The sequence below is a fragment of the Gopherus flavomarginatus genome, chromosome 9 (assembly GCF_025201925.1).
Source record: "Gopherus flavomarginatus isolate rGopFla2 chromosome 9, rGopFla2.mat.asm, whole genome shotgun sequence".
In the NCBI taxonomy this organism is placed as follows: Eukaryota; Metazoa; Chordata; order Testudines; family Testudinidae; genus Gopherus; species Gopherus flavomarginatus.
In genome coordinates, this window is record NC_066625.1 from 70,522,389 (window position 1) to 70,549,313 (window position 26,925).

A 26,925-nucleotide genomic window follows, 5' to 3' on the forward strand; every position below is an offset into this window, starting at 1 on the left:
ATTCAAAGATAGTTTGCCTGGGTCTCCTCTCAATTAACTTTACTCAGGTGTAATCCCATTAATTTGAATAGCTATTCCTTATTTACACCAGTGCACTATGTTCCAGTTTATGGAAATTTATTATCCTGTACCTAATGGAGAATAAACTGAACAAGTGACATCTACATATGTTCCTGAAAACCTAGCAACAAGGGTCATCTGAATGGGAGACCTTTTGATGTTGGTCCATAAAGGGTGGTTCTTTAGTGTCAGATACATGGGAAAAGGTGGGTAACCAAAGAGCTCCAAAATGACCCTCTCTCCTAAATTAGGCTTGTTTGAGCAGAAATCATCTTTCAAAGCTCTAACATTTGCAACAGTAACAAAATGAGAAGCTCTAAAACATCCATGAAAATAATCCAGACTATAAATATCTAGAGACCCTGCTTAAAATTACATACTATCAGACGCACACAAGGAGAGCTCTAAAGAAAATTAATAATGTGATACTTTTAGCTGACCAAACAAACTTTAATGCACAAAGTTTGGGGGCAAATAGGGCACTTCAGATTTTTGTTTTTCCTATCATTATATCCCTACTATATTTTATACAACATATTCCTTCTGTGTTTCCTAGATATGCACTTATTACCCTTCATTCCCCTTTTTACCATTGTGTGAACAACAAAAGAACCCCTTTGTAGCATTTTGGAGGATACCGTGTCTAAAATCAATTTACCTGGTATTGATGATGTTTCTTCATAATTCCAGATTAGGAAGAGAAAGCACACGAGGAGGAGTATGGGCACGGTGGCAGTTGGCATCACTTCTGGCACCACACTGGTGATATTGCAATGCATCAGATTCAAGGTTTCCAGTATCATCTTTTCTAAGAGCGTCTACTTTGCCTTTAGGGGGGAAAATATGAAAAGAGGCAGAAAGTTTCAAAATGCTAAGACACCTTTAATCGGTACCTTGCAACCCTTTTGCCGGTCCTGTAACTGAGCAAATTCATACCAGTAGTAGCTTTGTTTTATAATGAGACTGGCTGCTTAGACAAGACAAGCTCAACCACAAGTCAAAACAGATGTACAGCAGATTTACTTTTTGCCCAGAAATAACAAAGCATTTCTGACCTTGGTATTGAAGCTCAGGTTCCTTTGGATGCTTTGGCCAATAGACCTTTTATCTTTGATATTGCCCTTGGCTGGCCAACAATGACGTTAACTCCAGACAGAGTGCCAAATTTCTAACCATAATAAAAGAAATTAAACTCTCAACACATGTGGAAGGGTTGAATGAACTCACTTGTAGTCTTTTATCTAAGATACCTACCCTTTTTTCCTTCCATGTCACTAGCATTTGTGAATGTCCTTGGATTTCCAAAACAACCAAGTATATTTCCTAGTACACAAATGTAGCTTGCCCCAGGCATCTGGGTAAAAATTATATTGTACTTTATTTTATCTGACACTGAGTGTCGTAATGCTTTGCCTTTTACCTTTTTCAAAATATTTAGCAGAAGAGCATAGTACTTGTCAGACCAGACTATAGATTCATCAGGTCTAGTGCCATCTTTTCTCTTTGACAGTGACCAATACTTGACTCTTCAAAAGAAGGCAAAAACATAACAGACAACCATGTTGTAAAAGAGGGAGAAGGGTTCCTTGCTGGTCCCTGCAGATGTTAAGTTATGCCATAAACCATGGGATTTGCTTGTCCCTGTGGAGGCAGATACTGTTATTTGTATGATGGCCGTGCGGCGGGGTGGGGGAGCATTGTCCAACTTGCCGGAGAAGAGGGAATATTCCTTTAAAGGTGTGTGTGTGTGTGTGTGTGTGTGTGTGTGTGTGTGTGCGTGTGTGTGTGCTGCAAAAAGGGGGGGTGGGTCAGCGTGGTGACACTGACTTATCCCCAGAGACCAGAAGGGTTGGATAGTTGAAAAGGGACAAGCACGGCGAGAGAAGCCCCTTTTTCCCTGGACCATGTGGTGCAGTACCCATACACTCTCCCTCCGCTTGAAGTGGTGAAATACTAGGTTTGGTCAGGACCTGCTGTGGGTATCATGCTAGCCGCTCCTTCCTAGGGAGACTGGGAGATAACTGGACAGTAGGAAGTTTAAACTTGAAATTAGACGAAGGTTCCTAACCATTAGAGGAGTGAAGTTCTGGAACAGCCTTCCAAGGGGAGTAGTGGGGGCAAAGGACATATCTGGCTTCAAGATTAAGCTTGATAAGTTTATGGAGGGGATGATATGATGGGCCAGCCTAATTTTGGCAATTAATTGATTGTTGATTATTAGCAGGTAAATATGCCCAATGGTTTGTGATGGGATGTTAGATGGGGTGGGATCTGAGTTACTGCAGAGAATTCTTTCCTGGGTGCTGGCTGGTGAGTCTTGCCCATATGCTCAGGGTTTAACTGATCACAGTATTTGAGGTCGGGAAGGAATTTTCCTCCAGGGAAGATCGGCAGAGACCCTGGAGGTTTTTCGCCTTCCTCTGCAGCATGGGGCACAGGTCACTTGCTGGAGGATTCTCTGCACCTTGAGGTCTTTAAACCACAATTTGAGAACTTCAATAACTCAGACATAGGTTAGGGGTTTGTTACAGGAGTGGGTGGGTGAGACTTTGTGGCCTGCATTGTGCAGGAGGTCAGACTAGATGACCATAATGGTCCCTTCTGATCTTAAGTCTATGAAATAATTTTTCCCTGACCACCAGATTAGCCTAGGTGGAGTAGGGGGCTGGAGTTTGTCTTCCCCACAGTGGGTTCAGGGAGAGCTTTTTTACAGCAAGTAGGGAAGGGAGTTAGGTTATGATGTTTTAACTCATTATGTAAATGTGGGGTGGATGTGCAGTGCAGGGAAGGGATATGGTGACCTGATAAAATGGTTTTGTAAAGGACTTAAAAAGGAGGTGTTGGTTAAAGGAGCGGAATGGGGGAATTCAGGGCTCCTATGACTGGTACAGCAGGAAGCCAACCCCTCTTTCTTATAGCTCATCTTAACCCTCATTTGTGGGAGGGCTGGGGAGTGTTAAGGTCCCAGCAATGGGGTAGCTGGGGGACCTGGATGGAAAAAGAAGGGGCGCTGATGAAACCTGCCCGGTAGATATTGAATGAACATGGAGTTACCTGCACTGTACACTTTTATCTGCCAGATAGTCCCAAACATTTAATAATAAAGTCGAGGTCTGATTAAAACCTATCAAGTGTCTCCTGTCCTCCTTTTGCTACAGCCAGACAAGAGATGTTTCACAGCTTGTTACTGTACAATACATTAGATTAGATGAGTAAAACACCCTTTTAACTCTGTTCTTTCAATAACTAAATGTGTATTTGCTTTGTTCCCTAATCACTTAATACGTAAGTTCTAGGGTATAGGTACTCAGCATGTCCAGGTACAGCTGTTGTAGCTATTTCTTCCCAATATTTTGTGTTTTCTTAATGTTTATCTTGAAACTTTCTCTCATATTGTGCTTTCGTTCATTGTGTGTTTTTGTCTCGTACTGTAGAAGAATGTACTACCGTACTCAGTTAGCAGTAATAGTATTATTATATTTATGTAGTGCACAGAATGTGCTTGCTGCTTTACAGAAAACAAGAAGATGAGCTTACAGTCTAAGTAGAAGATATACAGAATACAAACAAATGATGGGGCAGGAAAGTAATGATTATGAATTCAACCTTATGAATTCAAGTGTTACCGTAGTGTTTTGGATCATTACTGTGAAATACTTGTCGCACTTTTTAAAGAAAAGATCTTGCTGTAAAACAAAATGTCAAATGACCCTTTGGAAATGTGTGTACTACACTGGTAGGTAGTTGGATCCCTGGATGTCTTTTGTACCTATGAATGCTCTGGTATCTTATGTTGCTTTATTGTTGTCCTCTTGCATGCTGGGAAGGCTTTGTGGATAAAAGCACAGGAGATCAGAGCTCTATTCACTGCTTTGTCACAGCCTTACCAGGTGAGTCTGGTCAAGTTGCTTCACCTCTGCAAAATGCAGGTAATTATACTATAATTATCCACAAGGTACTATTAAGCCTAATTAATGAATGTCTGTAAAGCGTTTTAAAATCCTGAGATGGTATGCAATAGAAATCGTGGTATAATTGTTGTTCTGACATCAGTTATTCTGATGTTAACAATATGTCGCCCCATAGTAGCATGAAGGTGACTGCCTTAGAGATTATGGATTTCATATATGGTAATGGAGATGTCTGCTTTCATATGACAGTAAAAGAGAAGCAGAGAAAATGCTGCCTATGGAAAAGTTTGCTTTCTTCTACAATTCAAGAAAATATACCCTGAGTACAGGGTGTGTGTATCATCACTGTGTATCTTTGCTCTCTGATAAATGTAATGGACTGTGATTTAAAATAAGTACCATTGACATACCCATATATCTGCTGCAGAAGATGAAGACAGCAACTGAATTTTAAGAATGCAATGGAGATGTAGAAACAAAGGATGAAGATCCAAAGTAATCCCTAGTGTCCTTTCTGATCCCCAAGTCCTCTCCTCTGGAACCTTCATCTCCTAAAATCCAATCCCAACTGTGTAAGACATTCAGTCTCCAATGTGTGTCCAGGACATGTATGGGATGTGATAGATTAAATCCTGGATTAATATGAATCCCATGAGTGTTGTTATCACCTTCCCAGAACCTAACTCTAGGGACTAGATTTTCAAAATCGCTCAGCACAAAGGGATGCAATTGAATGCTGAGCTCTTTTGAAAATCTGGCCATCCATACAGGCTCGCTTGTTCTGGTGACCCTTGTATTACAGTGGTTAGTATTAAATGAGTGTTTGAATTGCAGTTTATATGTTAAGTTTAACAGGAATCAGAAAGGTCACTGGAGGTCAATGCCCCCAAACCCAGGTTTGATGCCAGTTGAGTGCCATGGAGCAGCCCAGTTCCAGCTGAGAGATCAATAGCAGTAGCTCTCTAGGAGTGAACTTAATGCAAAGATTTGCAGTAGGCTTATCTTATTACCAAAACATAGGCCCAAATGCTGACTCCAGTGGGAGTTTTACCTGAATATGAAATTCAGGATTTGGCTCATATATCATGTTAATTAGAGAGGTACACAATTTGTGAAATTCAGCTCGAAAATTCATCAAGAATATTAGGGTGTCAGTTTCTCTGAGAGTCAAAACTGGAAACTTCATTTACATCCCTGTATCTTTGATGGTGAGCCCATCATAGGGTGATTGACCCAGCTAAGAAGAGATGGGCCCAGCCCCACCTGTGACTGATTAGCTGACTCCTTGTAGGGCTTGATGAAGAACATCTTGCTCCTGTAAAAGTCAGTGCGAGCTTGGTTGAAGAGAACAGGGTGGGAACTATCGGAAGCAGGTTAGGCTTCGGTGGTAGGCCTTAGACACAGGATGACTCCCAGGCAGATGGCCTGGGGGAGAACTGGAGAGAACCCGGCCTATGGAGAGCCATATTGAGGAGGGACTATGGGGGCAGCTGCCTAGAGAGTCAGGGGTCTATAAAAGCATGAAAGAAACTGAGTAGATCCCAGGAAGGGTAGATGACCCTTTTCGAAGAGGAGATAGACCCTCAAAAAGGAAGAGCTCTGTCAAGCTTGAGACTGGAGTGAAAGGCCCTCTCAGGTTTTATGTTGGTTTGGAGTTTGATATGATGGAAAAGGTGGACTTTTTCTTTTATAACTTAGCTGGAGGGCCAAGTTTCTGCAGCACCCAAACCATGTGGGAAGTTTGAGAGACCCAACACCTGGTCGAAAGGAACCCTCTCCAGCCTGGTGAAAATGAACGAGTGAGTGAGGGTGGGGGAGAGCGAGTAGCGGAGTGAGTGGGGATGGAGTGAGAGGGTTGGGGCCTCAGAAAAGGGCCAGAGCAAGGGTTTTTGGTTTTGTTCAGTTAGAAAGTTGGCAACTCTACATAAGTGAAGGGAATCTGAGGCAGGGGCTAGTCTCAAGCCAAGTAGGTAGGTAGTGCTGTTAAAGACCCAATTTAGCTGCCCTTACTCACCCTTGTATGCAAATAGACTAATAATTTCTGCTTGGTGTGAGTAAAGGTTTGGGTACTGGGCCATAAGAAAGGCTGCAGTGTGAGTTCTTTCCATCAGTGCAGTTTCTTTCCCTCCTTTCCCATCCTTAAATCACAGAAGAGAAGTGCATTGAGCTATCATTGCTGGCTTTCTATTTCTGGAATGCCATAGAATGTGCAGTAATATGCAGCTCTATGGTGTAATATGCAGCTCAGTTGTATCATCTTTAGTACAGTAACTCCTTGCTTAACGTTATAGTTATGTTACTAAAAAATGCTACTTTAAGTGAAATGATGTAAAGCGAATCTAATTTCCCTATAAGAATTAATGTAAATTGGGGGTGGTGGGTTAGGTTCCAGGGCTTTTTTTTTTTTTTGCCAGACAAAAACATACATATACAGTATAAGTTTTAAATAATTTTAAAACAACAATTTTATACTGTACTCACCAATGATGACTGTGAAGCTTGGTTGAGGCAGGGGCATAGCGAGGTCAGGATGCGGGGGCTTGCCCCATTCCACCGCTTGGCACTCCTACTGGGGAGCAGGGTCAGGGGCTTGCCTGCTCCCTGGCTGAGATGCTGGTCGAGCGGAACGGGGCAAAACCCTGTTCACCAACCCCACCCCAACCAGGTTGGTGGAGCGGGGCAAGCCAAAAACTTGATAATGGAATATTGTGTGTCTTTAAACAAGTATGTTCTGAAATAAATCAGCAGCCTAATAATGAAACAATGTTAACCAGGATGACTAAGTGAGGAGTTACTGTACTTTTAAGTTAAAAGTCCCCTGTATAGGAGAATGACTTTGTTCAGTTCCTCCATCCATAGATATATGTTTTCCAAATCTATCTGCTATCCCAAATACTAAGTCCTAGAAACACCATTGGCCACAGCCACCACCCAGACAGTGAAATAACAAGTATCTAAATATTTCCTTGTAGTATATCTATTGTTTAAAAAACAAAATATGGGACCAGCTCAACAGCCTAGAGGCAGTTCTGTGTGCTACCAAACAATAGACCTACTCTGGGCTCACTTTTTCACTCCAAGTTGTTGGTCCAGTGCATGATGCAGATGAGAGGCTCATCTCCCAGACGAAGGTTTAGGCTTGTGTCACTATTGTGACCTGAGCCAAAGGATAGGCAAAGTGAGGGGCAGTATGGATAGTGGTAAGAGGTAGGAGTAAGGAATAAAGAGGAAAACAAGGCTTAATGAAGGTACATTTTTTAGAGTGGTCTCCCTGGGTTTCAAGCCCTAATGAAGCTGTTAAGAGTTGGCTTCTGGAGGTTTGTGTGCAGAGAATGGAGCTATCAATTTGTGAAATGCAGCTGGAGTGACTACAGTTGTGTGGGATCTGAAAAATTTGAATGGAGGAAGTGGCTAGCAATTGAACAAATAATTTTAAAAAAAATTCAGTTGTTTTCACTGTGCAATGGTATTTATATTAATGACAGTAGTGCATTATTGTAAACTAAAAACAAATAGAAACACCTAGCACTCTTACGTGAAATTGAGAGATTAATTAGAAACAAGCTTAGGTGCTCTGTGTGTGTTTCCACAATATCTGGATGCCAGCATGCTTGAATGGACTGTGTACAAATGGATGAGTTTCTTCCATTTTTCACCTAGTTTCCATCCCTTTCCACCTGCTAAATCACTTCATGAGCCAGAGGGTGGTATGTACCAAAACAAAAATAGCACCTCTGTGTGGATTAGAGAGGGAGGAAATGAAGGTGTTTCTTCTCAGAAGTGCCATAATTTTAGCCACATATAGGCCATATGTTAATTACAAATTCAAGCCCTGCGACCTTGTTTTTCAAGGGCTGTTGGTCTCTCCTTCTGACCTTTGGCAGCCAGTGAACTGCAGATTCTTGGTTAACCTGCCAGTGGTAATTAATAATGCTACATTCTCTCAGCAATGCAAAACATTCCATTATTTTTGGTCTTGTGGTGGGTTCATCCTTTGCTTCTGCTGCCTTTATTGCCATGGACTACTAAAGACAAACAGAAATAAGTGACAGCACATTTGGATGTTACAGCATGGAATAACAGCTGTGCAAAGACCCATACAAACAAATATTTCAACTGCAGGGTCAAATGCCATGTGAGGGTTCTGAGCACCTAGCAGGAGATACTCAACTTCTTGCAAAGCTGAACCCCAAAGTATCTTCCAGGCAGTCCTAGATTTTGAACACGATCATTTCTAGGGGTGTTCACAGCTGGGATTGTGTCCCATTGTAAAGTTATGGGCCAGCTGCAAAATTCAGACCAAGAAATGGATTCAGACTTCAAACCCCTCCAAAAATCAAGGACTATGGGGGTTTAAGCTCAGACTACTTCTAATTTTAACACTTATTCTTCTGTCAAAATAAAAATTGCACCTCTGATACTTTGTGCTGTGGCATGAAACCAACTCAGTTATACTTTGTCATTAGTTTGAGTTTTACTCTGAGGACTAACTTATTTTGGATGGGTGAGCATTGATATTTTTTACTTTACTAAGACACAATGTATTTCAGAGTGGCTTGAGAAATAAAATGGAAAATTACAGCTTTTCTTTTAAGTATTATACTTCAGGAAGGCTCCAGGCAAGGACAGTCTGACAGCGAAGTGCTTAAAGCGGGAGGTCAGGAACTCTGGAAAGCTCTCGCCCAAAAGTTCAGCCATTACCTGGAAATCCAGAAGATACTGTCTGGTTGGAAAGAGTCCAATACCATCTTGCTGCATAAGAAAGGCGATTGAGAAAATCTAAAGAACTATCATCCGATCTGCCTTGCTTTTGCATGTCTATAAGTTGTTCATCAAAATAATAACAAATCAACTGTCGTGAAACCTGGATAAACAGCAACCTAGACAGCAGGCCAGTTTTCGAAGAAATTACAGCAAAATAGACCACATCTTCACTCTAGACCAACTACTAGAGTGTTCAAGGGAATACAAGTTCCCTTTGTGCATTGCCTTCTTGGACTAGGGTACGTCTTAGGGTACATCTTCACTGTAAACACAAAACTAAAACCAAAAAGCAGCAGCAACAACAACAATGTGTTGTTAACTCAGGTTAGCTAACTTGGATTAAAACAAGCTGAGTTACCTCCTCTTCACTGCTAACAGCTTGCGTTATAGTTTTTAAGGGAGCCTTGGTTGAACTTGAGCTGCTAATCTGAGTTAAAACCCAAATTGCTTTGTCTTCACTGCTATTTTAACCTAAGTTAGCTAGCCTGAGTTAAAAGCACACCTGGTCTTTGCAGGGAAAAGACATACCCTCAGTGTAGGTAACAATCGGCCTCAAACTCTTTTATAAAGAGAACAGATTTCACTTACCTTTCTTAAATGTATTTGCTCTTGCACAGAAAAACTGTTGGTCCTAGTTTCAGTGAGTGTTAAGTGCCCAAATGTTCAGGTTTCTATTTTTTATATCTATTTACTTTAATGAAAAAAAAATCTTGTGAGGAGGGAGTGGGAGGACCTTTTCCCACAGAGAATCACTTCAGCTGAGCCATCCTACCTGCCAAACTGCTTATACTCCTTCATGTATCTGCTTCTCCTGATAACAGTCATACGTGACCCCACTTCAATGTTATTCTAGGAAATAATATGGATCTGATGCACAAGAGTTTATTGACAGACAAACTTGCCTAGATAATAGATCTTGCTGCAAAAACTCTTATTTCTTGAATTTCTATTACACATCCTTTGAATCTTTTGATAAAATGCTTAGAAACTTAACAAAACAAGGAATGACAACTGAATTAGTGACAGAGACTTAGCTGTTGCTAGTAATTTCTTCCTGGAATGTACCTTGTGTATATTATTTCTTTCATGAATAAGTAGGCTGATTTGTGCATTTGGTTAGATTCTTGCTAATGGACTGTATCTTTACTTACTTTAAGGAGAAAATTAATAGATTTTATATTTTCAGGGAGGCAGGTGGTATATTGTAGATCAAATAATTAGTGAAGTGAAAGGGGAAGCAATGGTGAAATTAGCAAAAAAAAGTTATTGTTTTCGCATCTTGATTTGCATTTTGATTAGAAGATGCTTCAAACATGTTAATTAACTTTGCCCATATACTGACTAGGAGAAAGCCTAGTAAGGAAAAATTGTAAAAGTCAAATACTGGGGGGAAGCCCATCTCTATTCAAGAGAGCGAGTTTTGTGAGTCAGAATGTTTCTGTCATTGCGGAGCTATGAGTATTTACTGCAAGTTTCAACTGCGGCTAACGTATTTGCCACCAGAGGTCACTGTAGATTATAAGTCTAAAAGGTCTGCAATCAAGTATATTAGGAAACTTCTAGACTGAGCTGAATTCCTTAGAATAGATGTTGCTGTGAGTGATTAGATGGACTGCAGTCAAGCATAAGAATGTCCACATTTAAATGATTTTTTGTTTTTTCCTCTCAGGTTATCAACATTGTAACTGTATAAGTTTTAAAATAAAAGTAGTGAACAATAATCCTTCCCACCTGGCTCACAGAATACCTGATGGCACAGGGCATGAGATCAGAGCTCAGTGTGGTACACTAAGTATGCAGGAGTTTATGATTTCCCCATTGAGACGTAGGCTAACTGATCCCAGAAGGTTCTTCACAGAATCAGTCTTGCCTGTAGGAATTTTCTTCCACTACTAATAGTGGAATCAATGGTTCAGGGGAGGAGAACGTTCCATCCTTTACTCCAGGAAAGGTTTAAAGCCTCCTTGAGGAAGTATAGCTACCTAATTAAAATTATAAAGCATCAAGAGTTTTGCAGAGTAACATCATCCTCACAAATGACTCTGGCTTAACTCAGGACAGAGTATTTTCTTTGAACAACTGTGGATAACAAATTCAGATATGTTTATTTAACTGTACACAGGTTTTACAAACATGTAACTCCACTGACTTCACTGCTGATTTACCTTGGTGTAAGTGAGGGGACTATCAGGTGTTAATTGTGTTGTACCTTCCTTTCCTTATTCTAGGGGTAAATCCTACCTATTGCCGGCTTTCATTGCTAGTTTAAGGTTGAAGGTCTCATTCAAATGGCAAAGGTTCAGCCATACACTTGTGAATAGACACCTGCCAAAAGCTGCGTGTTGCACATCAAGTTACATTCTATTTATTCTGTGGATGCTGCTTAAATGTGATATAAAGAAAGCGCTAAAGTGGAGAGGAAGCAGGGAAAATGGAGTACACCTGGATGGGGAAAAAAGAAGTTAATTTCATACATTGGGAAGTGGATAGACAATCCCCATATAAAATGTTTCTAGCTCAACTTCTGTTGTACTCTAACCAATAATAGTCCAGTGCAGGCTATCCATAAGGAATGTGACTATTTACACAAAGAAGATTTTTTTTATTGCAGTAGCAACAGATTCCACACAGTTGCAGTGAATTTGATGAATATTCTAAACATGTTTTTTAATAAGAAAGCTGTGATGTGTTTTTCTGCAATAAAATCCATAGCTTGAAGAAAGTATTTATTTAGATTATATTTTGTCTACCAGACTTGTGCAGAACTCCTTCAGCCTTAGTGTTCTGATGTGAACAATATGATTATAATTTAGCTCGTTATGGGCATGATCTTGCCAGGTGCTGAGCATTGTAGCCAAAACCAGAAAAACAATCACTCTGGAAACTAAGCACATGAATAATCACACTGAAGTCAGTGGGACTCTTCACATGCTCAAAGTTTAAGCATGTGCTTAAGTGTTTTGCTAGATTGACATAGAGTGCTCAGCACCTTGCAGGATCAAGTCCCATAGCTTTGCCCTTCTGATTGCAAAAGTATATTGAATATGGTGCGGCAGAGCTCCGACCTTGTCCCTGTGGGTCCCGCGCTTCCAGGCAGTTTATGCTAGCCTCAGAGGCTCACTGCAACCTTCCACATAGTCCTTCTCTCTCTAGGGCCAGGGTTACAGTCTACTGTGTCCTTTTCATCATAAGCTAGCAAGGGATTGGTGAAAGAACAACCACAGTCTCTGTTGTCCCTACAGGCTTATTCCAGAACAGTTTAGCTTCCTATCCTGACAGGGGCCTGACTTCCTCTCCCAAGTAGTGCTTCTGTAGTGACAGGTTGGGGGGAAACCCAGGCCCACCTTCTACTCCAGGGTCTAGCCTAGGGACCCTAATGGCAGCAGCTGTTGGCAGTTGACATTTCACTGCCAGAGTTGCTACATTTCCCTGGGCCACTTCCCCACAGCTCTCCTGCTTGTCTCTTCTTCACTCTTACCTTAGGGTACGTCTACACTACGGGATTATTCCGATTTTACATAAACCGGTTTTATAAAACAGATTGTATAAAGTCGAGTGCATGCAGCCACACTAAGCACATTAATTCGGTGGTGTGCATCCATGGTCCGAGGCTAGCGTCGATTTCCGGAGTGTTGCACTGTGGGTAGCTATTCCGTAGCTATCCCATAGTTCCCGCAGTCTCCCCCGCCCCTTAGAATTCGGGGTTGAGAGCCCAATGGCTGATGGGGCAAAAATCATTGTCGCGGGTGGTTCTGGGTAAATGTCGTCACTCATTCCTTCCTCCGGGAAAGCAACGGCAGACAATCATTTTGCGCCCTTTCTCCCTGGATTGCCCTGGCAGACGCCATAGCACGGCAACCATGGAGCTCGTTCAGCTTTTTTTTTTACAGTCACCGTATGTGTACTGGTTGCCGCGGACAGAGGCGATACTCCAGCACTACACAGCAGCATTCATTTGCTTTTGCATGATAGCAGAGACGATTACCAGTTGTTCTGTACCTTCTGCTGCCGGTGTAAATTGACAAAGAGATGACGGTTATCCGTCCTTCTGTACTGTCTGCTGCTATCATGGGTGCCCCTGGCTGAGATTGGCCGGAGGCGCAAAGGCAAAACTGGGAATGACTCACTGAGTCAATCCCTCCTTTATGGTTTCTAAAAATAGAGTCAGTCCTGCCTAGAATATGGGGCAAGTGTAGTAGAGAAGCAGTGTATCAGAGAGCACAGCTGCTCCGTGTCAGATCCCGCAGAAATGATGAGCTACATGCCATTCACAGGGGGGTGCCGCTGCAACAACCCCACCTGTTGCTTCCCTCCTCCCCCAACCTTCCTGGGCTACCATGGCAGTGTCCCCCGTATTTGTGTCATGAAGTTATGAAGAATGCAGGAATAAGAAACAATGACTTGTTAGTGAGATAAAATGAGGGGGAGGCAGCCTCCCGGTGCTATGACAGTCCTGGCAGGACATTAAGTGGTGCGGGGGAGAGAAGCCCAGCATGCCGCTGCTATGATAGTCCAGGCAGGACAGAATCTTTTCTTTACACAGGAAAGGGAGGGGGCTGATGGAGCTCAGCCCCCAGTTGCTATGATGAGGACGGTTACCAGCCGTTCTGTACCATCTACTGGGAATGACCGGGAATCATTCCTATTTTCACCCACGTGCCCCCAGCCAGCCTCACCTGAAGCCAGCCAGGAGCACTCACGGGTTGATAACAAGGACGATTACCAGTCCTACTGCACTGTCTGCCACCGGGCAGGGGAGAGGAGTGGATACTGCTCTTCACTGCTGCAGCATCGCGTCTACCAGCAGCATTCAGTAGACATAGGGTGACATTGAAAGAAGTCAAGAAACGATTTCTTTCCCTTTTCTTTCATGGGGGGGAGGGGAGTAAATTGACGAGCTATTCCCTGAACCACGCCGGACAATGTGTTTGAACCTACAGGCATTGAGAGCTCAGCCAAGAATGCAAATACTTTTTGGAGACTGCTGGGGACTGTGGGATAGCTGGAGTTCTCAGTACCCCCTCCCTCCCTCCATGAGTGTCCATTTGAGTCTCTGGCTTCCCCTTACGCTTGTCATGCAGCACTGTGTAGCCTGTAGATTTTTTTTTTCAAATTCTTTGGCATTTCGTCTTCTGTAACGGAGCTCTGATAGAACAGATTTTTCTCCCCATACAGCAATCAGATCCAGTATCTCCCATACGGTCCATGCTGGAGCTCTTTTTGGATTTGGGACTGCATTGCCAACCGTGCTGATCAGAGCTCCACGCTGGGCAAACAGGAAATGAAAATCAAAATTTCGCGGGGCTTTTCCTGTTTACCTGGCCACTGCATCAGGTGTCCACCTTTGCCTGGAGCAGCCCCTGCTCTGGTCAGTCAGGGAACAGAAACTGCTTCTCCAGAGGTCAGTATCTCAGCTTCCGACAACTCTGCTGTACCCAGCTGGCCTGGGTCTATCAGAAATTCCTCTGGTGCCATATGCATAGTTTTTCTCTAATGCTGTAATTCTTACAGGATATGAAGGAATGGCACTAAAAGAGTTCCTTCAGGATGTACCATGCACCTAATATCCATCTATCACTCCTTCCTGATATTTTTTTTTCATTTTCAGGAGTTCCATGATTTCTTATTTCCCTTTTTACTTGCTTAATTATGACTCCATTATGACAAAGCATACACCTTGCCATAAATGATGCCATCTGCATTTTCTTGCATTTTGTAATAGGATGTGGAGTGCTGCCTTCCATTTTTGTTTACATTTTTCTACTCCAGGAAAAAATACTTCTATTTTTGTCCATATAGTGTTCTTTTTAAAAAGGCTTCACTGCACATCAGAAAAAGAAACACCGTTTCCTAATCTGCATATTTAACCATAATTAATACCTAAAACTTACAGTTAGCTCTTCCCTAATGATATCTAGAGCTATAGTCAGAACATTGTGCCAAGCACTGCACAAAGATCTAGCAAGAGACAACTCCTGCCTTGAAGAAACTGTAATGAGAAAAAGATTATCCCCACTTTACAGATGAGGAGCAGGCACTCAGGGTAGGTTTTAAGTGACTTAACCAAGGTCACACAGGAAGTCTGTGGCATACCTAGCAATTGAACCCAGGACTCCTAAATCCCAATCCATGTACTATAATCAACCACCATATAATCAACCACCATGTCAGTCAATCCTGGCAGAGAGAGAGAGAGAATTGCACTTGAATGGGTCTATTCTCTCTTCTGATAGGACCCTGAGAGCAGTATTGGGATGAGCAAGGATCTGCTGTCACTTCTGTTCAGAGTATACTAGAAGGTGGTGCTGGAGATGGGGAGGCAGTTTGGGTTTCGGTACTGTCCCTCATGGTGACATGTTTTTAATTCGATCACTTACCTTTGAGTGTCGGGCTAAGATTGGGGCACCATGCTGAACTAGTTAGTTAATTAATAAGAGTGGGGTGATGTTGGGATTGGGGGCAACCAAAGCAAAAGGAAGCATTCTGCCCTTTCAGTTGAGTGGATTCACCCTTTTGTGACAGGTAATGTAGAAGTCTTATTGGATTCTTGGCTCTTTTGTGTGTCCAGGTAAAAGCTGTAGATAAGAATATATTTTCCATCTTTGCTTAGCAGAGTGGTTGTGACCTTGCCATTATTATCGGTGCTTTTGTCATCTCCTGTTCTGATTACTGTTATGTACATTGGGTTACACCAGAAGACCATTCAGAAACTTTAATGCAAAATGCAGTTGCCACCTGTTCTTCAGGGAATGTGTTATATCCACGTCCCAGAGATGTGCTGGCTTCTGATTTGCCTCTGCATGATATTAACAATGATAGTTTTGAGCTGCAGTATCCTGCAAGATTTTGGTCATAATAATTAGTATCATGTTTGCAGGGCCGGCGCTTCCATTTAGGCAGCCTAGGCAATTGCCTAGGGCGCCAGGATTATTGGTGGGCGGCATTTTGCCAGAGGGGGTAGCAGGTGGCTCCGGTGGAGCTGCCGCAGTCATGCCTGCAGAGGGTCCACTGGTCCGCGGCTCCGGTGGAGCTGCCGCAGTCATGCCTGCGGACGGTCGGCTGCTCCCGCGGCTCCGGTGGACCTCCCGCAGGCACCACTGTGGAAGCTCCACTGGAGCCGCGGACCAGCGGACCCTCCGCAGGCACAACTGCAGCAGCTCCACCGGAGCCACGGGACCAGTGTGCGGGGCGGTGAAATTGCCCTGCGCCTAGGGCGCTAAAACCCCTTGCACCGGTCCTGCATGTTTGAGCTAATGATCCCTAGCTTTAGACATCAAAGGGTAGGGGTTAGGCTTTTCCAGTGAAGTCATTTCCCTCCCATTGGAGCTCAAGTTTATTGACCCTCCAAGTAGTCAACGAGTCTTCTCAATTAACTCAGAGGCCATTTCAGAGTAGTGGATTGGGAAGTATCTTTTTTCCCAGTGTTAGGTTCCTTTTCATTATACTGGATAATTTAAAAAGTCTTATTGCTCATGAATGCAGAGAATTATAGGTGAACAATAGAAGTCTATTAAAAATATTTCACCAGCTGAAGCAACAGAGTCAAAGGATGCTTATCCACGGCCTTATAAATCCACACTCTATATAGCACTATTAGTAGTAAATCTTTTTTTCAGAGGATATCTAGAAAACAGAAGATGAGAGGTCTGGCCTTAAATTCACTGTATGATTAAGTTTATCATCAGTACCCTGCCTATATACCACAAACACAGAGATACAAGCACCCTTCCAAACCCATAGAAATAAATACATGAACAAACCAACCAAAAGCCATCTGTTAATTTTATTTTATTTGCACGAGCATTTTGAAACCCTTCGTTTAAAATAAAATATCATGTTAGTCATCGCTCCCCGACCACATGCACATTTTAAATCTATGAAAAAAAGAATTTAAATATAAGTGGTTACTATTAAACACCAATAAACATTAGAAACATAAGGAAAACTTAAACAAAAGAACACTATGAAATACAATCAGAATGGAAAAGTATGAATAAACAATCAGCACAAGGAAAATAACGGGCTACACTCTCTCCATTGCCAAGAGAAGATTTGACCCACTACTTCTGTGTCCTCCAGTCTTTTTCCAAACTCCTTCTTCACCCTCCACCATGCAATTTCTCTCATCTCCAAGATTTCAATCACATTCCAGGATGCAGGTCTGTTAGATTGGGAAGCAGTGTCCCTTTCTGTCCTTGAAATTATGTAATAATATCCTGGTACAGCACTTCAGCTTGCCTGTTGCCCCTCAGCTCTTCCTTCTTCTATCTTTGCAACATGAGTGAGTATGGGAACACTGCAAATCTGAAAGAGAAGGGAAGGTTATGCCATGCTGGTGTGACAGTTGGACATTGACTCAACAGTTATGGTTATTTTATTGTTCATAAAGTAAGGGCTTTGTCTGCGCACATAAAGAACAGCTAGATAAAAAGCCTACCTACAGTACACAGATGTTTTGCAAGAAATTCTACCATAGCACATCTTAGCAAAACTCCTCTACACCATGACTAATGATCAAACAAGATACTGATTATCACACCTGAAATAATATAAAGCTTTACTTACAGCCTGGGAAGAGCAAGATCCACAATTGTATCCCATCCTGGTCTCCACTGGTGGTTGCAGGGGCCATGTGCAGCCTATTAAAGGTTACCAGCTGTTCCTGGGTCATTGGGATTGCTACTTTGATGATGCATCTTGTTGATTTGTAGCTATACATCAAATGTGCATTATTTAGTTAGATGTCTGAATGGCGCCTATCTAAAATGCTATGTACCAGTACAGTAATTATAGTATGAATATATTCCTGTATCAATACAGAAAAAAGAAATACCCCATAGAAATGAAACCTTCAACCTCAGTCTACACAATCAGCCCCTCTATTCCTATGTCAGTGAAAATTTGAGAAATTAGCTGTGACATTGCAGTCTATATGATTTTATAAAAATATTCTAATGAGTGAATATAATGTAACTGGAATATGCTTCATGCAAAAGGTCTCTTGTAAGGTATCATTACAAAGGTTAGAATCTACTGAGTGTGATCATCCTATTTGTATAAATGTACCACTCTTGTATCTGAAACTAGAAATATGAAATACAACTCTGAGGGCCTATTGTAATTATACAAAGTGTGGGCCATTAATGGTGGTTTGGAATCTTGATGACTCCCATTAACCAGGACAATTGTTTGCAGATGGCTGTAAGTACAGCCATCTGCAAGGTACAGTGTTTTACCTGTAAGTCTTCCTGTATACGTGTGTGCTGGCAAGTGGGCAATGAAGTCTTGCAGTGATCATGTCACCTGACCTGGAATCCATCTTTAACCTGGTGTCTTTCCATTGAGAAGGAGGGGGTGGGAACCCAGAGAGGGACAAAGGATTCTTGCCTTATGCAAAAGATATATAAAGGGGTGGAACAGAACAAAGGGAGGAGAGGACCCATCTTGAAGAATCCCCTAGCTGCCACCTGAGCTGGAACAATCTACGCCACTGTGACATGTTGGATCACAGAATCCACCTTGGAAGCTGCCACCCGATGTGCCAAGACTACTTCTGGCCCTGCTTTCCCTGCCAGCTTGGGACCCCAATACCCTGTTTTACTGAGCCAGACACTCCCGTCTGCTCCAACGAAGACCCAGGGTCTGAATTACTTGCCCCAAAGCTGCAGGTTTACCTGAAAACAGGTCACAGAAGTGTTCCTGTTTTTAACACTCAGATGCCCAATTCCCAATGGGGTCTAACCTCAAATAAATCCGTTTTACCCTGTATAAAGCTTAGGTAGGGTAAATTCATAAATTGTTCACCCTCTATAATACTGATAGAGAGATATGCACAGCTGTTTGATCCCCCAGGTATTAATAACATACTCTGGGTCAATTAATAGGTAAAGAGTGATTTTATTAAAATACAGAAAGTAGGATTTAAGTGGTTCCAAGTAGTAACAGACAGAACAAAGTAAGTCACCAAGCAAAATAAAATAAAACACGCAAATCTATGTCTAATCAAACTGAATACAGATAATCTGACCCTCAGAGGTGCTTCAGTAAGTTTTTTCCCCTCTAAATGGACACCTTCCAGGCCTGGGCACAATTCTTTCCCCTGGTACAGCTCTTGTTCCAGCTCAGGTGGTAGCTAGGGGATTCTTCATGATGGCTTGCTCTCCTCCCTTTGTTCTGTTCCACCCCTTTATATATCTTTTGCATAAGGCAAGAATCCTTTGTCCCTCTCTGGGTTCCCACCCCCTGCTTCTCAATGGAAAGACAACAGGTTAAAGATGGATTCCAGTTCAGGTGACATGATCACATGTTACTGCAAGACTTCATTACCCACTTGCCAGCACTCACATGTACAGGGAAGACTTACAGGTAAAACACAGCCATCTGCAAACAACTGTCCTGGTTAATGAGAGATTCCAAACCACCATTAATGGCCCACACTTTGTATAATTACAATAGGCCCTCAGAGTTATATTTCATATTTCTAGTTTCAGATACAAGAGTGGTACATTTATACTAATAGGATGAACACACTCAGTAGATTGTAAGCTTTGTATTGATACCTTACCAGAGACCTTTTGCATGAAGCATATTTCAGTTACATTATATTCACTCATTAGCATATTTTTATAAAATTGTATAGACTGCAACGTCACGTTGGCTATGCATTGCAATATGACCTGGAGATCAGCACATTAGGTCTCTGATAGATGAAAGCCGTAGGAGCAAGGAGACAGTTCCATAACTGAAGACCTCTTGGGGAAAATGTGCTTCTGCCATCCCTTTCCTGTTTATTCCAAATGGCTGTTTGTGATCAGCAAAGCTGCTTGAGCTATTGCTGCATCTGTGTCACAGAGAATCCTCAAACTACTTACCACTCTTAAAAGATCAAAACTCACACCTCTAAATGAGACCAGAAATGAATTGGAGGCCAGTACAGATGAGAGTATTGGAGTAATGTGGTCACCGTACCACCTGAAGTATCCAAATGGTCTGTTGGTGTAGCCCCATGTTGAGAGCATTACCCAAAATCTAGTCTTGGAGTGACAGCAGTGGGATTGTCTACAAGGAGGTCCACTTCCAAGAGGAAAGGTTGTACTTTTGGCTACTGCTTATACCTGGCTTCTTGTCGGATTATGGAAATGCCAATAAGAGCTTCAGGTTACAAACATCACTAAAAAAGAGCAAGAAAACTGCCCTTGTAGGGGGGATAATTATAATCTCTGTTTGGGTGGGTGCCTAGCCTAGCAGCACCCCTCCTTCAGGCTTACCTGACAGAGCTTCAGCACACTACTGTGCTCTATTTAGTGTATGTAGTTAGTATGCATCTTTGGTCAGAGCAGGTCACCATATTCCAATTAACCAATGTCCCCAAACACAGCAGTGCTCCCTCCTTCCTCACAATTCTTATCATTTTTATGTCTATGATATATTTTCTTAAGTAATACAGGTTTATCTAATGCATTTATGTGACCCCCTTTCTGTAGTATCTGAGCACCTCACAATCTTTAATATATGTATCCTCACAATACCCCTTTGGGGTAGAGTACTACAGGCAATGTTTCCTGTATCTGAGTCGATATATATTCTACCTTTTGGATGGGTACAAATCTATGCAATGATTTCTCCAGAACAGGCATATTTTTGCACAATGCTCTTATTTTAAGGACATTTTGTCATGATCCTTTCAGTGTATTCTCTCCTGGAATACTGTGCAAATCGTCACTCATCTCTTCTCCACCCACCTCCCCCTGCCGAAAGAGCAGTCTCACTTTGACAGGACAGTCCTGTACCCTGCAAGGTATTAAAATGGTCCCAAATATCTTTCGGGATGACGCAACAGGATAATAGAATCTCTTAACATTACAGCACAATCACTATGACCTAGAGGACAGTGTCAAAACATGACCAAGGCCATGTGGATGCCTTGTTTAGTTGTGGTGGTATAAAATGGCAGGCTCAGTATTACACCAGTATGAACTTAAGCCAACACTTTCAAAAGTCACCAGTGATTTTGGATGCCTCAGTTCTTGGGTGGCCAACTTCATTTTTCAGAGCGTGGTTGCTCAGTGGTTTCTGAAATTCAAGACCCAAGTTGTGCACCCAAAAACAGAGGCACCCAAAATCACTAGTAACTTCTGCAAATTTTGCCTTAATGTATTAATAGACCTACTCAGTTATAGAGTGATGTTAGTTGCCCATAGTAAATGAGACTAGAAAACACACCTGCTTTGTGTAACTTTATAGGGAGCGTTGCATCCACCTTTCTTTCATGCCAATCATCATGGTACCTTGGGGGCTGTTATTTACATTAGATGAAAATACGAGGGAAGGTACACTATATGGTGTCCCAGTGACTGCACAATAGGGGTCTTCATTTCCACAATGATCCGTGATTGATTAAATTACAATTTCCATGAAAAATAAGAAGGTTCTGAAATTAGAATTTGGACAATGGCCCTTCCTGAGATTTTAATTACATTCTGACGTATGATCTGAAAAATACCTTGCCAATTGTGTCGCTTTTACAATAGGACTTTTTTGTTGCTTAGAGACCAAAGTAGTGTTCATGAAAAGTAGCATCCCCTATTGAAGATAGATGATGATTTTTGCATTGTACCTTTTAATCCAAAACACTGGCTGATGCAGAATGAGAGTATATCAATTCATGCTAGCCATCAGATTGAGACAGATATACTAACAGACAAAGCAGATTCAAACATATATACTAACAATGGTCTAATTTGTAGGGACATTTGCAAGTTTTTGTTTTGTTTTTTTTTATTTCTGGTTTGAGAGTCTTGTAAACAATATTATTCCCATATCTTGTCCAAAAGAAACTTTTAGGACAACTTAAAGTCAATTATACCTTCAAAAGTGACAGAAAAATTAGTGGCGAATGGATGATCAGTATTTATATCTCTAATTTCTGTATCAAATTTGCTCAGTTTACATGTCAACAACTGTTTTTCTTAACTGCCAGCAGCCCTGAAAACTCTGCCTGTTATCTGAAAATCCAGCTGTGTTCTTTTTGCCTCTTACTTCATACTAGTAATATAGATTATACAATTATAACTGAGCAGACAATTTATTTTATCATATATAGAGAGAACAGAATCCAGATCTCTTTGTCATGATTATATGTCTACCATGGCAATGCTAATAGTAGTAGAAACCTGTTTTTGTTGGTAAACAGATATGACTTATAAAGATAGAGGGAGCTATTTTTTTAAGTGGCATCACTTTTCACATAGTGACTTTTCTGTCTGTAACCTCACCAAATGTTACCTCGAATATGAAAACCACTGCATATATTCCAATGAGTATGTTAATAAAGTTTAGAGAAGCAAAAACAACTTTGGTTTGGAAATAACAAAACTCATTTAGACTACAGTTTTTCCAGACATAATTTTCTGTTCAAACAACTGTATGTATCAGAAGTGGACAAGGAGGAAATTCTAGCCGTTTAAGTAAAGACAGATCCTTACCACAGAAAACACCAGTGGCCATGAGACAATTAACCAACTCTCCAGATCAGTTTTAGATGTGTACTGTTCTACCCAATGCCTTCTTGTTCACCTCAATTTTCATAATTCTGAGAGTTGATTTCTCCCTGCTATGGCTGTGTTACTTGGAAACCATACTTTGCCCAATTCCAGTCACTTTCTGCTTAGCTTTACTTCGAGAATCCGGCTAACAGTTGACAATATCCATTCTCTCCCATTTCTAGTTATGGAGCAAATTTTTCTCTCCAGCAGTGCATATGGACAGAGAAAAGGTTATTCTAGGTAGAAGGAACCCAGAAGGCACTGAAACATTAGACAGAGAGCATATTTCTTGCCCATGGAATTTGCACCAAAAATGCAAGAAGTTTGTAATTAAATACTTTTCGTACTGTCTAAATGGTTTCAAAAGTTGAGTGAAATGAACAATTTCATATTGCAATAGTTCTGCCAAAATGTGCTCTTTTTTTTTTTTAAAAAAGTGAAACATCCCATAATAAATACTTACAAAATGAGTTTCTATTATTTTGTTTTAAATTGCAAGACATATTTGAGTAAAAATGCTTTATGCTCTTTATGTAAAAAGCTAGTTAGACATTATATCATTTACAGAAAGTTAGCCAGAATAAACTAAGATCAAAGCAACTCTAAAATTCATCAAAAAGAATCTATTTCTCTTTCACAGTTGTTCTGGCTTCATTTTTTAAGGAAAAAATGCTAAAATATGAATGTTAAATAAATTACCTGTGTCCTTTTGTTATCACTTTGTTCAGCTCCTGATGAGAGCTACCTGTGTTAACGGGTGCACTCCTTTTAAAGATCAGAACAGGTTTTCTGATGACCATTCTGTGTGGCATCTCTTATGAAGGTGCTTCTTGTTGCTAAGAGATCAGTTGCTTAGAGATGAAGGTTTTTTGGTTTTTGTGTGTTTTGCAATAGGTTGGGGAAGAAAGTGTGTTAAAAAGGGTAGCAGAATGAGGAATAATGAGATGATGTTAATTCCTTGAAAATGGGAGAGTTTTAGAAACAAAGCTTCCTCACACTGAGATGTATTAAGCAATCAAATAATTTCCTGCATAAATGCGAAGAAATGGAAGCTGCAGTACTTTGGATATTTAAAACTGGAATGGACAAAACAATATAAAATGTGTTGTATGGAGCAATCCTGAATTGGCAGTTGGATAACTAATGGGTCTTTTAAAGATCTATCCTGTTTCTGACTGTCTACAGATACAATACACATAACGACACACACGGGTTACACTGTCATAATGATTCTTTTGAGGAATTGCATACGCTGCTTGTTTCTTTTAACTTCTGTTTTATAGTGCTCCTAGTTACTTGTATAGCTGCGGCCAACTTTGTAACTCTAATTTACCCTATGGAAATACAAATGAGTTATTTTGCAGTTGCTTAAGATGTTGCTACAAGCCCAATTTGCTTTGGAAAAAGATTTGCAGCTTTGTTAGAGGGCAAGATTAAAAATAATACCTGAGGATAATATACCTACAGCAATTAATTATTCTCAAATCCAACGCAGAGGTCACCCTCCCAACTTCTACTCAGACTGTATAAGAATGGCAAATCCTTAGTCAATTAGTGGCCGCTGCCAGTGATCTATATAAGAAGACTCCAGGATTGTCACTTTGTGTAGTGTATCACTATGAAGCCTAGAGTGTCTGTATAGTCAGTGTGAAGTAATGGAAACAACTACAAGCATGATTCTTTTTGTTCAAAATATCACCAGGTTCAATCATCACTGGGATTTGTGCTCTGTGACTGCCCAGTCTTTGCTGTGAGCCATTTTCAACTCATTGGTTTTCCTTATTACTGACAAGGGGACTGAAGCCAGCAAGATGGCAGCCATTGCCGTATAGTCTATCTCCATGTAGAAGTGAGGCTGCCCTTAATAAAGTTGGCTGCCACCTCCCACTGTTTTCAGTAAGATTGAAGCCGTGCCCACTGTCCTGTTATGGTTCAGGGATCTAGACAGAACACAGGGACTTGATGAGCAGCAGCGACACTGTGAAAGGTGGAAGAGTGAGGGGGAGCAGACAGTGGAGGGAGCAGAAGACAGATTTAGGGGCTGGAGGGGGACGTGGGGACCAAGAGGAGCCTGAGGAAGGAGGGAGGTTTCGGGAATGTTGGAGCAGGAATCCGAGTTAGGAGTTCCAGGGAGTTATGGGGGGCAGGGGAGGCTGAAGGCTAGGAAGGAGGCTGGGGGAGTACAGGGAGATAAGGGAGCAAGGGAGAGGCTGAGGTGGGTGCAGATGATGTGGGAACAGGAGGGAGGCTGAGGGGGATGCAGAGGACAGTTATGGGGGTAGGATGTGGAGGGAATAAAATGGCAGCTCCCCCCAGCCTGGGTAAGGGGAGTCAGCACGAAACAGCTACAGGAATCAGTGTTGCCAGCTCTCATGAGCTGATCATAAGTGGTGGGATTTTGGTGTCTTCAGGGGGGAGCTGTTTGATGATGCAAGAAGCGCCTTCAAACTCATGAGATTCAGAGCTGTGTGAGAGAGCTTCAGGGCTGAGGACCTAGATCTGCCCTGCTACTGCTCCCTCCCTTCATTCGTGACCCTATAACAGAGAGAGGGTCCTGGGACAGTGGGAAGCAGGGGAGGGTGAATATGGGGAAGTGGGATCCAGGCAGAAGAGAAGCCCTTGGGCAGCAGGAGGTAGGTGAGTTGGGGAGTGGGGCTGCTAGGTATCGGGCAGAGAAGTGCTGAGGCGGTAAAAAGTAGGCAAGTGTTTCTGCTGAGTCAAGACTGTAATAGGTAGTTTCCCTATCACTGGGGTGAGGGAGAGGGTAAGTAAAGTCTCCAGGGAGAGGCATGCACTTTTTGTGTGCATTAAAGGTTGACATTTCAACCTGAAATTATCACACATACATTCAGAGAGGAATAGAGGGCAGTTAAAAATAGGGTGAACAGACAGCAAGTGTGAAAAATCAGGATGGGGCTGGGCGGTAATAGGATCCTATATAAGAAAAAGACCCCAAAATCGGGACTGTCCCTATAAGATTGAGACATCTGGTCACCCTAGTTAAAAAGTCCAGAGACAGGCGATGGTGAAAACATACTTGAGTACGTCATCAGTACAGTGGTATACTAAGACTGGCAAAACGTACCTTGGTAATAAATACATTTCATATTCAAATCAAAGAACTGGGAGGAGAGTGGGCCTGTTTTGGGTTAGGTTGTATGAAATAATGTTGTCACATATACATTGCAATTTGACAATGTGCATATTTTCTTTCTGTTTGTTGCATAATATTTTCTTCCAGCAGACACTGTTGCTTCACACGACTTGGGCTTTCAGCCAGTTTACCTATAACCTCTCCAGATTAATTTAGAGCAGGTTAGACAAACACCTGTCAGGGATGGTCTAGATAATACTTAGTCCTGCCTTGAGTGCAGGGGGCTGGACTAGATGACTTCTCGCGTTCCCTTTCAGTCCTACTATGTTATTACATACAATGGGCCAATTTACTCTGGTCCCCAGTAGGAGCTTCTAGTGTTCAAAACCTCTGAAAATCAAGCCACTAGAGCCCATTTTCAGATGTGCTGGGTGTCTCCAGTTGGATCAATGAAGAGCAAGTGTGTTCGGCAACTTAGAGTCAGGCTATAAACATCGTAGGTTGGGCACCTAAACATGGTGACACCCAAAGTAAGGCCAATTTTGAAAATGCAGCCCTTAAACTTTCTCCACCTAGTTTTATCCATCTAGGAAGATATGAAAACATAACCATCTTTATAATGCTGTTTCAGAACATAAGAACTTCAACATTGGTCACAACCGATGGTCCATCTAGCCCAGTATCCTGTCTCTGACAGTGGCCATGTCAAACCTTAGTCCCAGATTTGGACCTTAGCGTCCAAAATATGGGGGTAAGGTTTGACATGGTGTGCAGTGGTGAGATAGAATCCAGAAGCCAGTAGGAATATTATATTTTTCTTTCTCTGCTAGGGACTTTTTAGCAGAGAGAGTTTGGTTTTAAAAAGAAACCAGAGAGAATTTTTTTTTCTGCTCTCTCTGGCAGTTTGTGGCTTGCATATTAAGCAAGAAGCCATTAAGGAGCTGTTACAGGTCTTTTTCTGTCTGCCTGCTTTCTCTGAGCTTTGGAGAAGTAGTTTCTGCTTTCTAATCTTCTGTTTCTAAGTGTAAGGACAAAGAGATCAGATAGTAAGTTATATGGTTTCTTTTCTTTGGTATTTGCATGAATATAAGTGCTGGAGTGCTTTGATTTGTATTCTTTTTGAATAAGGCTGTTTATTCAATATTCGTTTAAGCAATTAACCCTGTATTTTGTCACCTTAATACAGAGAGACCATTTGTATGTATTTTTCTTTCTTTTTTATATAAAGCTTTCTTTTAAGACCTGTTGGAGTTTTCTTTTCTGGGAAATTTCAGGGAAATTGAGTCTGTACTCACCAGGGAATTGGTGGGAGGAAGAAATCAGGGGAGATCTGTGTGTGTTGGATTTGCTAGCCTGATTTTGCATTCCCTCTGGGTGAAGAGGAAAGTGCTTTTGTTTCCAGGACTGGGAACGGAGAGGGGGAGTCACTCTGTTTGGATTCGCAGAGCTTGTGTCTGTGTATCTCTCCAGGAGCACCTGGAGGGGGGAAGGGAAAAAGGATTATTTCCCTTTGTTGTGAGACTCAAGGGATTTGGGTCTTGGGGTCCCCAGG

The 26,925-nt window shown here is 41.8% G+C and overlaps 1 protein-coding gene across 1 annotated transcript in view; it reads right to left on the reverse strand.

Annotated features, from left to right (window-relative positions):
• Nucleotides 1–23,040, reverse strand: part of LOC127057806 (aromatase) — a 44,994-nt gene extending 21,954 nt beyond the window's left edge. Inside the window, exons 1-2 of the mRNA XM_050966910.1 lie at nucleotides 22,979–23,040; nucleotides 719–887 (exon numbers count right to left, since the gene is read on the reverse strand). Coding sequence (XP_050822867.1) covers nucleotides 719–863 — 145 coding nt within the window. The 5' untranslated portion in view covers nucleotides 864–887; nucleotides 22,979–23,040. The remainder of the gene's footprint in view (nucleotides 1–718; nucleotides 888–22,978) is intronic.
• Nucleotides 23,041–26,925: the final 3,885 nt, after the last annotated feature.